The 13,560-nt window shown below is 40.4% G+C and overlaps 4 protein-coding genes across 6 annotated transcripts in view; 3 read left to right on the top strand and 1 right to left on the bottom strand.

Moving 5' to 3' along the window:
- cldnj (claudin j) overlaps window positions 1-2,890 on the top strand; it is a 49,075-nt gene extending 46,185 nt beyond the window's left edge. For both annotated transcript variants that reach the window (XM_032512106.1, XM_032512105.1), the window contains exon 2: window positions 1,513-2,890. In XM_032512106.1, the coding sequence (XP_032367997.1) occupies window positions 1,540-2,175 (636 nt within the window). In that variant the 5' untranslated portion in view covers window positions 1,513-1,539 and the 3' untranslated portion in view covers window positions 2,176-2,890. The remainder of the gene's footprint in view (window positions 1-1,512) is intronic.
- A 347-nt stretch (window positions 2,891-3,237) lies between these two features.
- LOC116686994 (claudin-9-like) lies at window positions 3,238-4,661 on the top strand. Its single transcript, XM_032512099.1, has one exon. The coding sequence runs from the start codon at window positions 3,486-3,488 to the stop codon at window positions 4,155-4,157; it is 672 nt and encodes a 223-aa protein (XP_032367990.1). The 5' UTR covers window positions 3,238-3,485; the 3' UTR covers window positions 4,158-4,661.
- A 744-nt stretch (window positions 4,662-5,405) lies between these two features.
- On the bottom strand, window positions 5,406-8,909 carry sbds (SBDS ribosome maturation factor). Its single transcript, XM_032512092.1, has 5 exons — window positions 8,638-8,909; window positions 7,777-7,906; window positions 7,478-7,678; window positions 6,379-6,543; window positions 5,406-6,216 (listed from the first exon to the last, which is right to left on the bottom strand). Exons 1-5 carry the CDS (start codon window positions 8,763-8,765, stop codon window positions 6,091-6,093), a joined length of 750 nt encoding a protein of 249 aa, XP_032367983.1. The 5' UTR covers window positions 8,766-8,909; the 3' UTR covers window positions 5,406-6,090.
- An 835-nt stretch (window positions 8,910-9,744) lies between these two features.
- The window catches only part of tyw1 (tRNA-yW synthesizing protein 1 homolog (S. cerevisiae)), a 68,872-nt gene continuing 65,056 nt past the window's right edge, over window positions 9,745-13,560 (top strand). For both annotated transcript variants that reach the window (XM_032512054.1, XM_032512053.1), the window contains exons 1-5: window positions 9,745-9,927; window positions 10,215-10,342; window positions 10,590-10,721; window positions 11,136-11,237; window positions 12,744-12,938. In XM_032512054.1, coding sequence (XP_032367945.1) covers window positions 9,786-9,927; window positions 10,215-10,342; window positions 10,590-10,721; window positions 11,136-11,237; window positions 12,744-12,938 — 699 coding nt within the window. In that variant the 5' untranslated portion in view covers window positions 9,745-9,785. The remainder of the gene's footprint in view (window positions 9,928-10,214; window positions 10,343-10,589; window positions 10,722-11,135; window positions 11,238-12,743; window positions 12,939-13,560) is intronic.

Here is a 13,560-nt window from a genome sequence, read left to right as displayed (position 1 = left end):
CTTCCAATCCTAGAGCAAGACCTGCTTTCAAAAGTTTCATCCGTCATAATCAAGGATTGCTGCATAAGTACGAGGGCAGGCTTAAACAAAAAGTAATTAAAAGCAAGTCTTTGGGTTTCAAAGGATTTGTAAAGATGTTTTTTTTAATGGTCACGTTGTTCGTTTACAAAACTCCTAGCAACCTGATAGGAGTTGTTCTCTCATGTTATCCGGCTCCAGATCAGAAAGCGGGAGGGTCACATGTCTCAGGGAGTGTCTGAAATGCCATATTTTTCCACTAAGTGATTCTGCTCTCTCAGTAGGTTACTTTTGCATTGTTCTACACAGTGACTTTCTGTATTTTGAGCATAACTAGGCAATAAAGATAAATCTTGATGAAAATCAAGAAGGTCTACAAACCTGTAACTTCAAGGGAAGTGACATATCTTGCATGACAAGACCTCTCAGGTGTTAATATGAACGTTTGGTTCAGTCTAGCTTTGATTCGGAGGTCAGCCATTATGGTGTTAATGAAATATATTACAAGTACTTTTTCCTACTATTACATAAAACATACAACACAAAGATTAGACCGTAATAAGACATTTCAAAGATTCATTATTCAAAAGAAAATTGAAATGTACAATAAATGCACAAATTAAGCTTATGAAGCTGTTACTAAAGGATGCTGTTCCTGTTGTCAGATGTTACTGTTCCTTTACAGCATCTTGACAAAATGACTTAACTTTTTATAGCATAGTAAATCTAAAAGATCTGTGAAAAATAAATCCTGTGATAATACCCTTGCAAATGAAAAGAGAACACCAAACAAAAGTTGATTGGACACAGTCTATTCAAAAACACTGTATTTTACCCTTAAAAAAGAACTATTTGTAAGTGACTGTGTAAAGATGACACTAAACTTCAATGGCATATCGTCCTTTTTTTTTCAAATTACAACATTGCATTTTGGGATACATCTATTCAAATACAGCCTAGATTTTTCACATGAATGTGTCGCTTCCAGTCATCAGCAATACACAAGCTGATTTGTTGTCATTGTTGTTGGTCTTTGGTGACATACTGCGACCTGCTGGCCATTTGCTTCCATGGCAAGAAAATCCCAACATTTATATCTAATGACATCAGAGACTGGAACAACTTCAGCTTTACAGGAAAAACATCTCCGCGGTTGTTGCCATCCCATCTGATCAGTGGACACAGTTTATCTGCACAATGACACTTTTTATCCTGTGTCTGTCTATCTTTTTATATATTTCTTTAGTTTACATAATTCCGTGTTAAGTCAAAATGAAAAGTCATACATGAACATTATGTTGACCTTATACAGAAGAACATAATTCCATTGTATGTCAGTGACTGTCACAAAGCAAAATACTGGGATACTGCTGTCTTAACGGATCCCTTAGTTCCACCAGCAACATGTCAGGATGTAATAAAAGAGATTTAACGTGTCTATTCAGAATTAAAACCTAAATGCTTTTGTTCCTGTCCACCCTCTGTGTTTCCCAGGGTGTGAGAGAGTCTGCACAGGGTCCCATGGCTGTGCAGGAGCTGGGCATCAGCCTGTCCATGATCGGCGTCGCCGGGACCATCCTGATCTGCGCTCTGCCCATGTGGAAGGTGACGGCCTTTATCGGCACCCATCTGGTGGTCATGCAGGTGTTCTGGGAAGGTCTTTGGATGACCTGTGTCAGTGAGTACACAGGTCAGATGCAGTGTAAGCTCTACGATGCCTTGCTGGATCTGTCGCCCGACCTCCAGGCGGCACGCGGCCTCATCTGCATCAGCGTGGTGCTGGGGTGTTTGGGATTCCTCATCTTCCTTCTGGGAGCCCGCTGCACCAACTGCCTGAGCCACCCGAGGATCAAAGCTCGGGTGGTGGTGAGCTCAGGGGCCATCTTCTGCCTGGCAGCGCTCGCCACCATCGTTGCCGTTTCCTGGACGGCCAACTCCATCATCAACGACTTCCACAACCCACGCGTCCCCGAGGTGCTGAAGAGGGAGCTCGGGGCAGCCATATACATCGGCTTTGTGACATCTGGGCTGCTGTTCTGTGGGGGGGCCATTTTGTGCACAAGCTGTCCACCACAGAGGGCCAGGTTCCCTTCCAGTGGGTACACACCGGCCAGGACAAACACACACGGCAGCTATGCCATCAAGAACTACGTGTGAAGTGAGGGCTGAACAGGCCGATGGAATTAGACCATAGATATTAAAAAACATAGCATGTTTATTAATACATAATTTTCTGCACATCTTTATATGTTTTCGCCTCTCCAATCAACTTTTTGCTGTTCCTCAGAGCAATGTTTGGACCGACCCATTTTGCTGAGTATTTCAGTGTGAAATTCACTATAACCAGCATGCACAACATTTGCTTCCTTTCTTATCTTAAATATAGGCCATAATTGACACCTGTTTCTTCACAGAATCAATCACCTCACTAATTGAACACAACACTGCTATTATTTTGAACATGCCCCTTTCAATTACAGATTCTCACACAGAATGAGCAGCATGCAATTATTTTGAACATAACTGTTTTTCATTGTATGTCTGGTACAACTATAATTATCTGACATCTTTTGTAATAGCTGCAATCTGTCAAATTAAACCACAATATGGATACCCCTGGTCTTATGAACAATGACCGTTGCATATTCATTCCACAAGGAAAGCCAGAGAATTGATTTGTAGGCTACCCATGTAGCTTAATTTGCATGCATTTTTAACCAGTAGAAAAATGACATCAATCATGTTTAACTTAGCATTTCTTGTGAAAATATAAACAGAGAAGATGTGCCATGCTTAAAGCTTGTGTGATTCATTCATTCATTCGTAGATAGAAGTGGATCTTACAATTCAAAACCCCATTCTTCTTTTCCTAAACCCAAACATAGCTTTCATTTGCGATAACACGCCAAGTGGCGTGTATGTGTATAATAAGACATAGCGTAGACATACAGAAGTCATGATGCCATGTTGTTAGAGTAAACGTGCCAGTTGAATCAGAGTTCTGCAGTGAGAACTCAGGCTCAATATGGTGTCATTGTTGTTTTCCACCCAGGAGCTCCACTGTTACTGTAAGAACAACAGAGAGTCCCATTATCAGTAAGAACTTGTGCTCTTTAAACCAAGTTCTCTCTCTGAAACATGACACAGACGCTGAAATATCTGACCATAGTTGGAGCTTTGTTTGTTTTTTGCTTTGTTTTGAAACCATGGCAGAAGAAAACAGAGGGATTTCCCTCCTCCACACAGCTGCCTTCAGGCCATGCCTTCTTTGCCGGAGAAACCGGTTTCCTCTATCTGAACAGACATGCAAAACACACAGACACACACACACCTACGCAGAAGGGCTCTTCCTCACACATGCACACACACAATCAAAAAAGAAATACACAACCCCACCCCTGCTGCCAGCTGTTTCTGGTTAGGCTGTTGGGCGAGCAGTGAACAGGAGGAGCAGGCAGGCCAGAGTTATGGAGCGGCAGCTGGAGATCACTGCCCTCGGTCTGGCTCTCACAGGGTGGCTCTGTGCCATTCTGACACGCTGCCTGGCCCTGTGGAAGGTCAGCGGCACCCTGGACAACATCACGGCTACTCTGCCTGCCTACTGGGATGGGGTGTGGCTGGAATGGGATCACTGGGATTTGGCCCACGATGGCAGCTTGCACTGCTCCTTCTACCAGTCTCTCATGTCTCTCTCTGGAAGTTTCCGGACGTGGAGAGCCCTCATCATGGCTGCCATCGGAGCCGGGGCTTTTGCTGCGGTGACAGGAGCAGCGGGGGCGGTGTGGTTCCCTATGCGTGGCCAGGTCAAAGTGTTTTCTGGAACTCTCTTTGTTTTGTCTGGGATCCTGCTGTTGATTCCCACAGCCTGGACGTGCCACCACACCAGTCAGCCACTGGAGGGTGCTGTGCAGCTGAGAAGAGACTGGGGACCTGCGCTGTACCTGGGATGGATCTCCTTTGTTTTGATGGTGGCTGGAGGGGGGTTTCTCACCACCAGATGCCCCACTAGTGAAAGGCAGGTGCAGCCGCCTGAGGAGAGCAGGCACCCGAATCTTGAGGAGGCTACTCACCCACTGAGCCAAATCAACAGAACTACGTTCACACACAGCCAGTACGAACGCAGATCGGAGCCTATCTGAGGGGACTGGGAAGTAATATTTAAAGCGTGAATGAGTAGAATTCTGGCTGCACCTGCTGAGTAATGATGCACAGACTTAACTAATCATTAACATACTGTGTGCGGAAGCACAGAGACGTGTCTTGCCACTAGTTTTATTGGTAGAGATATTGATGGTAGGATTTCAAATTTGCATCTTGTTTTGCATTTGTGTTTCTTCCATTTCCACTTAACCTTACACACTGTATAGCATTGTTTTACATTCAATCTTCATTTCCGGCCTCCATTATCACTGTAAAATTACACGTTTGCTTTTACTTGATGCAATTATTGATACTAAACTGACATCAAGACATCACAGCCCTCTGATCCTCTTAATTCATTGTAATTGTAAATGTCATTGTAATACCTTAAACTAAACCGATACATTGCCCTGCATTAGAGTAATACCATTTAAGATTTGTTGTTGACAGTGGCAAAAATGTTGTTTACAACCGAGATGAATTCTGTGCAAAAGGACACAAAAACTTACAACATAAATGTTACGTAGTTCACGAGAGTCATTTGGCAAGTCGTGCGTTAGAGTGGTTTAACTTATTTGGCCAGGGAGCACTTGAGGAGGGAGTAAGCTGAACAGTAACAGTGAAACCTACTGTAGCCATCTGTTTTTGAGTATTTTTCTCTTTTTTTTTTTTTTTTAAAGAGGTGGCTGGATGCATGACGAAAAAGAAGCAGGCCATGTCTTTTGAGTAGGTTGCTACATTTACAGATTATTCACAGTAGGGTGTAAAAGTATGGACTTTTCAGACTTCTATTTGCAGATCTGAACCTATTTTAAGCAGGCACATCATGGGACATCAGTAGGTTACTTTTTTTTTAAATTAAAACAGTGAAAGAGCGCTCACCTTTAATTTATCCTGTCCAATTTTCAAAAGTCAAAGATGAAACATGACAGGATAACATCAATTTTCCACATGTTGCACTTAACTCAGAAAAGCTACATTTTCTGAATCTACACTCTAAATTCTTGTTCAAATGCGGGAAAGTAAAATTCCTCAAATCAATTTCTTTTAGTCATTTAATTGTGAACGTATTTCTGCAGTCATATGCTCCCGAAGCTTGTTTTGTATCTTTCTAATTAAACTTTTGCAAGTAAAACCCTTTAAAAAATATTTGAAATCATATTTTATTGTGTTACAACAAAACAATGTTAAACTCTTGAGGTGCATTCTGCTTTTAATTTGTAAAATAAAAAGTTACTCCTTTAAAGCAATATTTACAAACACTGTATTGTAGCATTTTCTAACCACTGAATATAAATTCTGGTACAATATCCAATATAATTAATATCCAATATAATTGTGCTAGGCAACACTTTTTAATAAGTGGTACAACAGATAGTCACTGGTTTGGATCTTATGCTTTTCTGTCCTTCTGCAACTGTGATTTGTTTTTAAATGAACTGTATATTAGGAAAATCACTGTGTATACACACAAAAATATTTTGTTACATATTTATTTGCTGTAGAGCAAGCTCATTCATTATGACAAAATATAAGTTATTGAGTTAAAGGAATATCCACTTAACAGGGATATTGAGCATGACTATACATGGCACATATGGATATATATGGAAGGCAGAAACGTTTTGTTAATGACAGAGGATCTGAATAAATATGTGAACACAGGCCAGACCTATTTACTGAGCTGCAAGTTTGATCAAACACATTTCCAAAATACATTCCAGCCAGCAGGCAAATCTGGCTAAAACTTTTCTTCAGTTAAACAAATCCTGTTAACATAGAGATTCAGAAAACAGGAATGGCAGAAATTAGCATGGATCTCCTCAAAAAAAAAAAATAGACTCTTTAATCTTTTTAATGAGATTGCCCTTTGTGGACCGCAGTGATGAATGTTAGTGTGGGTAAGGTGCAGAGTCCGGACTGGTTGGGTTACTAGAATTTCTCATCTCCCTCCTCCACATCCTTCAGACTGAGAACCTCCAGAGTACCTCGGCCTTTAGTCTCACAGCGGATCAGCTCATCGATCTCCCTGAAGCAGCCGGGGTCCACCAGACACACCTGACGATGAGGAGCAGGAAAAAAAAATAAAAGGCACCAGTTCAATTAGACAGAATGGACATTTTATAATAACAGAACACAGAGAAAGTAAAAGTGTGCAGCATCAGCACACTGGCTATTAGGATTTAAAAAAACAACTTTAATATATTTATTTTATCTCACCATTTCCAGCTCCTCGTCAAAGTCTTCACTCTCCACAACCTGCAGGAGAGTCTTCAGCTTCTCCTTCAGCCTCTTGGCCTCCTTGGCCGGCAGCACCAAGCGCAGCCTCATGTGGGCTCTCTGGATCTCCATGGACTCCTTCAGCTGCCGGATCACTTCCAGAGCCTGAGGAACAGGACACATGAGTTTGTCAAAGGGTGCACAAAAAGGTTCATCATTCCACACAGACGGACAGCTTCATTTCTCCTGCATACAGAATGTAAATGTGATGGCTTTTCGCCTTTGCCAAGACCCGACCATATCAACAATAATAATCTCCAGAGTGTTGTGCTGAATGCATCACTCCAAACTGTAATTGCAACAGCATGTTCACTTCAGTGTGGTGCTAGATGAAAAGAACACAACAGGATGACACTATGGCTAGTTAGACATCGATGATAGCTGTGAGAGTCCAGGATTGGCACGCTTCTTTAGTCACTTGCGGTTTTCACCTGAACTTGTCGGCGGCAGCTTGTATAACGGCAGAAGTTGTCAAGCAGGAAGATAATATTTAGCTGTCCTGTTCGTGAATGCCCTGTTGTTGTCTATTTGACAGTCATTCTGTCACATTTAATTAACAACAAGTCATGATATTTGGGAAAAGATGTGGAGTTTATAAGGAGATATACCGTTACAGCCAATACCTTTAATGCTGCCTGTCTAGCAAAGTCACACTCCAGGAAAGATGCATCTTGTATTTATGGACACTGGCTCCAGGGAATAGCGGTCAGTGTGGATTCATTCTTTCAGTGTCTCCAACAGATTGAAAATGTATTTGTGGTGGTGGAAGCAGTGATTAGCCAATTTCCAGATTGGGAAGTCATTTTTCCAGTCAACACAATTAGCCATAAACGCACCATTTCAGAAGATATTTCAATCAGTCTGACAATGTAAGTACATTACTACACATTTTAAAAAGACTACAAATTATGTATAGTAACAGATTCAAAAATTATCAAATAAATCTTTCTGAGACAGCAGCTCAAATACGTTTCACATGTGGGACGCCTTGTGTTGTCTATAATCATGACAAAGCAAACAGGCGTGTGTGTCTCCTCACCTGCTGTTTAGTGCTCTTGTTGGCCTTTACAGAGTAGTGGATGTCCTTCATCGCCTGCTCAATGAGATTGACTGTATACGGCCTCTTGGTCTCAGGGTTGACACACTTCTCTGCCACAATAGTCGCAATGTCCCTGAACATTGTCTCCAGCTGAGACTGCCTTTCCTTGTCTGACACTTGGAGCTCTCCTTTGGCCAGGATCTGTCCGAGAGAAAGAAAACAGCAGACGAAAGGTCAGGGAGGTGAAGATCAGACCTTTAATGATTGAGATACAGTGAGAACAATAAGAGGTGTTCTACCTGTTTACAAATTTCTGTCAGATCATCTGTCCCAAAACATTTGGTCAAGTCATCTTTCTTAGCCACCTGACCTTTGGACACATTAACGAAGACTGAGCTTGTCTGTAAAACCTCATCCAGGTCTTTCTCTCTGGAAGAAAACACAATTTTTAGACATTTAGAGATGGATGATATGGGCATTAAACTGACATGTATAAATGAGCAAACCAGCAAAATGTCTGATGACTTCATTTATATAGCGTCTTTCATACAGAGAGTGAAGTGCAGGGTGCTTTACAACAAAGTGAGAGACAAAGGAAAGGAAGGAAGCATAGGAACAACAAAACATGTAAACTATGATAATAAAAATGAACGAACGAAGAGTGACAATTTAGTTAAAAGCCTTGCTGAATGACTATGTCTTTCATTGTTTTAAAATGTTCACGGAGCTTGCATCTCTTGGGTTGGGAGTTGTGTTGGTGCATAGATAAAAAAAAAGGGCTGAGTTGGTGTTTTTTTTATGTATGTGGTCGTTTGCATTGCAATAGAATATCTAAGAGCCCGTCAAAATAAAACTACGTAAAAAGACTAAGTTATGTAGATGGGCCCCAAACCATTGACAGCCTCTTGAACAAGTCAGAGAACTGTAGCAGGTTAGCTAGCTAGCTAGCTAAACTGGGGGTTAACTGCTGGTTTTTCCACTGGGGTACAGTAACATGCTCTTCTTTTCCTTTTTCTGTTCTTTCTTGTTGCCTGGCAGCAGAGTTCTGGATTAACTGTCATTGTAGTTTCGTCAATATACAACATATTTTGGTAACTAGTTAGCTAGCTAGTCAAATCATTTACACATTGTGGGTGTTGACATATTTAAACGTTACTCACGCTCCTGCTCTCCAGTTCATAACTTTATTCTTGTAGCAGGCGATTTCAAACCGCTTCCCTCCTTTCTTCATCCTTACCACCGCCACATTTGTCAGCCGTATTTGATTTGTTGGCGTAAATATAGACATACTTATGTTTAATAAGACAGAGTGCTCTGTCTCGAAGCTGCTGTTGACGTTAATATGCTGTCCGGTTACTGCGTACTAGTAGGTGATGCGCTCGTGCGTTTCCAAGGAGCGTCCGCTGTAAAACATCGACGTCAAACAACCGTTCCGGTCCCGTTTTTTTTCAGTCGATTTGGATATTTTTGTCATTTATGGTAATTTGAAAGTAAATTAATACATCGGGGTTTTTTATGTAAAACAACTATTTTATTGCTATTTCATACTAATGTTTAAAACCTTTTCTATTTATTATTAAAATAAAATTCCATAACAATATAAACGACATACTAAGGAAATAATATATGTTTACGTGTTTTACTGAAAGATTTAGTAGTAATAGTATTGTAACCACTTGGTAGAGCTGATGGTTGAGATGAGAGCATTTAACAATGACTACGCAGTTCTTATTTAGTGTCATTTTTTTAATTTAGTTTTAACCGGAAGTGTTTTAATCTTAATACAGTGTCTGACTTGATAACAACCGAATGCAGTATTGTGATCACAAGAGGGCAGTATAGATACGAGTATGTATTGTATGTTGATTGACAGCAACGTTACTAAATACTATTAAAATGAGTGCTAATATGACTATGACTTCTAAACGATAATCAGTGTTGATATTTGTATTATCTGCACTTATGAATGTGGAGTCAAACTCTCAACTTGTAGGGTAACCACGAGAAAAAAAGTTAACACAACCATGTATGTTTCTGATCGTTTTAGTTTAATACATCCGTGCTGGAGATATATAGAAGCACTTCCGGTAAAGAAATTCAAAATAAAACTAAAAAGTTAGGCAGAGAATACGCGCTGTGACTTCGGTAACTGGTAGAATAAGCCATAGACTGTATATATATTCATAATTAATATATATATACACGGTCTATGGTTATAGCCCGTGTTTGACACGGTTTGCGACGAAGCATCGATAGTCCTGCTTTGAATTTCGGAGCATCAACAATTCAAAGAACTACACTTCCCAGCATGCTCATCAGCCAAAAATATGGTTGCACACAACATCAACTGCAGAGGACTGTGTATTGTAATAGACTAATTGCAAAGATGCTGAGTTTCTTCATGGTTATTGTTCTTTGCATAAGTCGTGGGTCTACTTTGGATACCAAAGGTAAGCGTATTTAAAATTTGAATTCAACAGGAAACTAGCTTGGCGTTATGTTTTAGCTAACATTGCTAACTAGCATACGCTGCTAGCCTTTATGTGCTGCAGGTGACCTAAGGTTTGATTTAATGCCGTTGTTTTGCCGCCTGTTGCACCTTTAGGATTAGCAACCGTTGCTGCGTTGTATTTGTGCACGTTACGCGGTGAAGTTAGCTAACGTTAGCTACTTTAACTGGCTTTATTTTTCATATCACGTTTCGGAAAACTGTACTTGAATTTTTTTCTCCCTCCAGTCTCACAGAATGCCCACAGTCCCAGTGAGACCTATCTCATATCAATATGGCAAAACAGACTGTACTTGTATTCAGCTGCTGCACTAGTCTTTGGGATCTGGTTCTCACTTAAGTTGATACTGAAGAAGGTGAGTTTTCACTTGTTGCGTATACCTCACATTTTCTTATGTATGGTCATAGAGTTATTGTTTTTTTTCTGTTTTTGAAAATACTGATTTGTGTAAAACAGTTTTGTCAGTCGCTGCCTGCTAGTATCAGTAGTGTTTAGGTACCGCTTATGTTATTGTCCATACATAAAAACGAATCTCCACTTTCAAAGGCCACCAGTCATTTGTTTTGACTTTGAATTTAATGTCTTCCTCTGTATGGTTTTAGAAAAGCTTATCCAAAGACGTCGGCCCGTGGGTCTACAAAGCTGTGAAGAGCAATGACAGCCCTGACCGAGACACCTCGGTTCATGTGTCCGCAGTTAAAATCTTCTACGGTTCACAAACTGGAACTGCAAAGGTACAGATGTTTACTGAAAACTACTAACTGGCTGATGTTAACATATAGACAAGATGATGCTGTAATATGATGACACAGATCGGTATCTACCCCACAAAGAAAAACAAAAGGTAGCAACACAGCACATGCAACAACACCACTAAATGCATCCTCCAAACTGACCTCATAGTTTAATCAGTCTCTGATTCAGTGCCAACTAAATCTGAGCATGATACGTTTTACAAACTAGGATTTAATTCAGGGCTGTAGAGGTTAACCATGTGCAAACCTTCATACCAGTATTTTACACATCAAATGTCAAATTCCAGGTATGATTGAATAGTTCGATGCTAGACATACCAGCAGCTCACACATAATAAATGTGGCATTCCCAGATGTCTGATAAGCATCAACTGTGACTCTTCATTTATTCAGGGTTTTGCAGAAGAGCTGTCAGAGGAGGTGAAGACTTTGGGTATACCAGCGGAGGTGATCGACATCAAAGACTACGATCCAGACGATCAACTTGCTGATGAGGTAAGCCAAGTCCAGAGAGAAGATGCTTTTTCCTTGTTTAGCGAAAGGACCAATAGCTGCAGTATGTAGAGACACATGGCCCTTAGTCTCGCTTTGCCAGACCTTCCTCCACAGCGCTGTGGAGGAGGGTCTGGCTAGTACACACAGCCTTATGCAATGGGAGAAAAACGTGCTCTGGTTTATTGGCATTTCTTTAAACCAATCACAATCGTCATGGGTGGCGCTAATCAGCAGAACCACGGTGCCTCTGCAAAATAGCTTTGGGAAGGAACTGGTTTTGGTGGAATATGTGTTTGTTCAACACTGTTTTACTTGTGCAACAGAAACTCAGATTGGACAGATAGTCTAGCTAGCTGTCTGGATTTACCCTGCAGAGATCTCAGGAGCAGTTAACCATAGTCCTCAGAAGGCCACTGGAGTTTAGAATACCAACACAAAAAAAGCTGAAGGTGATGGACATCAGGCTGAATTTACGGCAACACCTGAGCAATGTAGAAAGTGGAACGTTGTTGATATACTGTAGACTATATGGAACTCAACTGGAGGATGTCAATTTAAGAGATTGTTTCTTTGAACAATAACCTAAACCACTGCCAAATTCAGAGCTCCACAATAACAATTCATTTTGATATTGTATAATTTATGTGACCAACTGATGCCTCAATTAATTGTTGGAGTATGCTTTATGTACTAGGGTGTTAGTTAAAACTCTAAAACGTAAGACCCACCAATGTGTACTTATTTACAGGCAAAGCTTTATTAGACCAGAATAAATTAAAAGTAAAATTGAATAAATTAATACTGTTTTATTTCATTGAAAGCTTGACAACGAGCAGTACATTAGGCCTCAAGTTCTGTATTTCTCATGCTCAGCTCATCCTTCATGTTTTATTTGGTTCTTTACACTGCTGCTGACACAGAGTACAAATGTGTTAATCCCATTTTGTTCAGCTGTTTTTTAATCAGTGTTCCCCTTTTTATTTGTGGACTCAGGCACTGTGTAGTGCATTGATAGATGAAGAGAGATTGGTGGGCTGGCACACAGCAAGAGAGGAAAATAGCTATACATTCACTAGGAAAGTGATACCGTTTTCAGTGATGGTAAATCTCTACAGGAGAAATGTCCGTAGACACCAGTCACTCCCCAGATGTAACTGATCCTTCACCAGACTCACTCTTGAAGTTTTCAGTGTATTTACACACGGACACTATGTTTACTAACTTTAGATTTAATCAACTAGATTGATTTTTTTTTGCTGTCTTCTAGTTCTTGATGAGTCAGCAGAATAAATTGTGTGTAATTTTGTTTATCACATTGCTGCCATAAGTAATAAAGTAATAATCTTGCTGAAAAAGTAACAGTGTTTTTTTATTATTGTTGTAATTATCCAAGAAAATGTCTTATATCCAGAAACTTATATTCACAAATGTTTAATGAAATTATTAAACTTACTTCATAGTTTCACTGTCTTCCTTGCATCTGCTGCTGTGTTTGCCTCCATTCAGTGCACCAACAAGTCAGTCTGCGTATTTCTTGTGGCCACCTACACTGACGGACAGCCCACAGAGAACGCTGAGTGGTTCTGCAAGTGGTTGGAGGAGGCATCCACTGATTTCAGATACGGGAAGACCTACCTCAAAGGCCTCAGATATGCTGTGTTTGGTCTTGGCGACTCTGTCTATGTTGGCCACTACAATACGGTAAGAAATGCTTTCCCTATACATTTATATCCGACTAATATGCTTAACAAGCAGTTATTCAAAGAATCTCCACTGCTGCGAGGTTGACAGCTGTAGCTCGGTGGTGATAGGGCTACTTTTTAGGCACCGACCGAATTGCCTCTAGTATTGAGTATCAAAAAATGCCTCGTCAATCAATATCCGATTCCGATACCTAAGGGGTAAATATCATCAGTCTTAGTGAGCCAATAAGCATGCAGCATGCTTCTATTGAGATCTCATAATGTTTGTAATTGGCTGTCTAAAGTAATACGTTGCAGAGGCAAGAAGGAAAATCTGACGTAGGAGCTGAAAATAAGATTTGTGTTGTAATGTGTAAAATTGCAATTACTTTGTGTTTTATTAAATTTGTATCAAAAAAAGTAATTGTTTAGGGTCTTGTAGCGAAGTCACGGTATTGCTATAGGTACCAGTATTGAATATTTTTTAACAATACCAAGCCCTAAGTGGAAATTTTATTCCAGGTCTAAACTTGACTCTGCATGCCGCTCACCATGTCATCTTGGTCAGCATTCAGTGACTATTACTAAAGCCAAGAACAGCCAGACTTTGTGTGATCCTCATTTAACACCTTTTTTGTCTC

Source organism: Etheostoma spectabile, chromosome 3 (assembly GCF_008692095.1).
Source record: "Etheostoma spectabile isolate EspeVRDwgs_2016 chromosome 3, UIUC_Espe_1.0, whole genome shotgun sequence".
Lineage (NCBI taxonomy): Eukaryota > Metazoa > Chordata > Actinopteri > Perciformes > Percidae > Etheostoma > Etheostoma spectabile.
This window is presented reverse-complemented; position numbering and strand designations above follow the sequence as displayed.

Coding starts and splice junctions, on each gene's coding strand:
- sbds (XM_032512092.1), bottom strand. CDS start 8,765: ATGTCTATATTTACGCCAACAAATCAAATACGGCTGACAAATGTGGCG. Junction 7,679..7,776: donor TGACAGAAATTTGTAAACAG/GTAGAACACCTC, acceptor TCTCTCGGACAG/ATCCTGGCCAAAGGAGAGCT. Junction 6,544..7,477: donor ACAAGAGCACTAAACAGCAG/GTGAGGAGACAC, acceptor CCTGTTCCTCAG/GCTCTGGAAGTGATCCGGCA.
- LOC116686994 (XM_032512099.1), top strand. CDS start 3,486: ATGGAGCGGCAGCTGGAGATCACTGCCCTCGGTCTGGCTCTCACAGGG.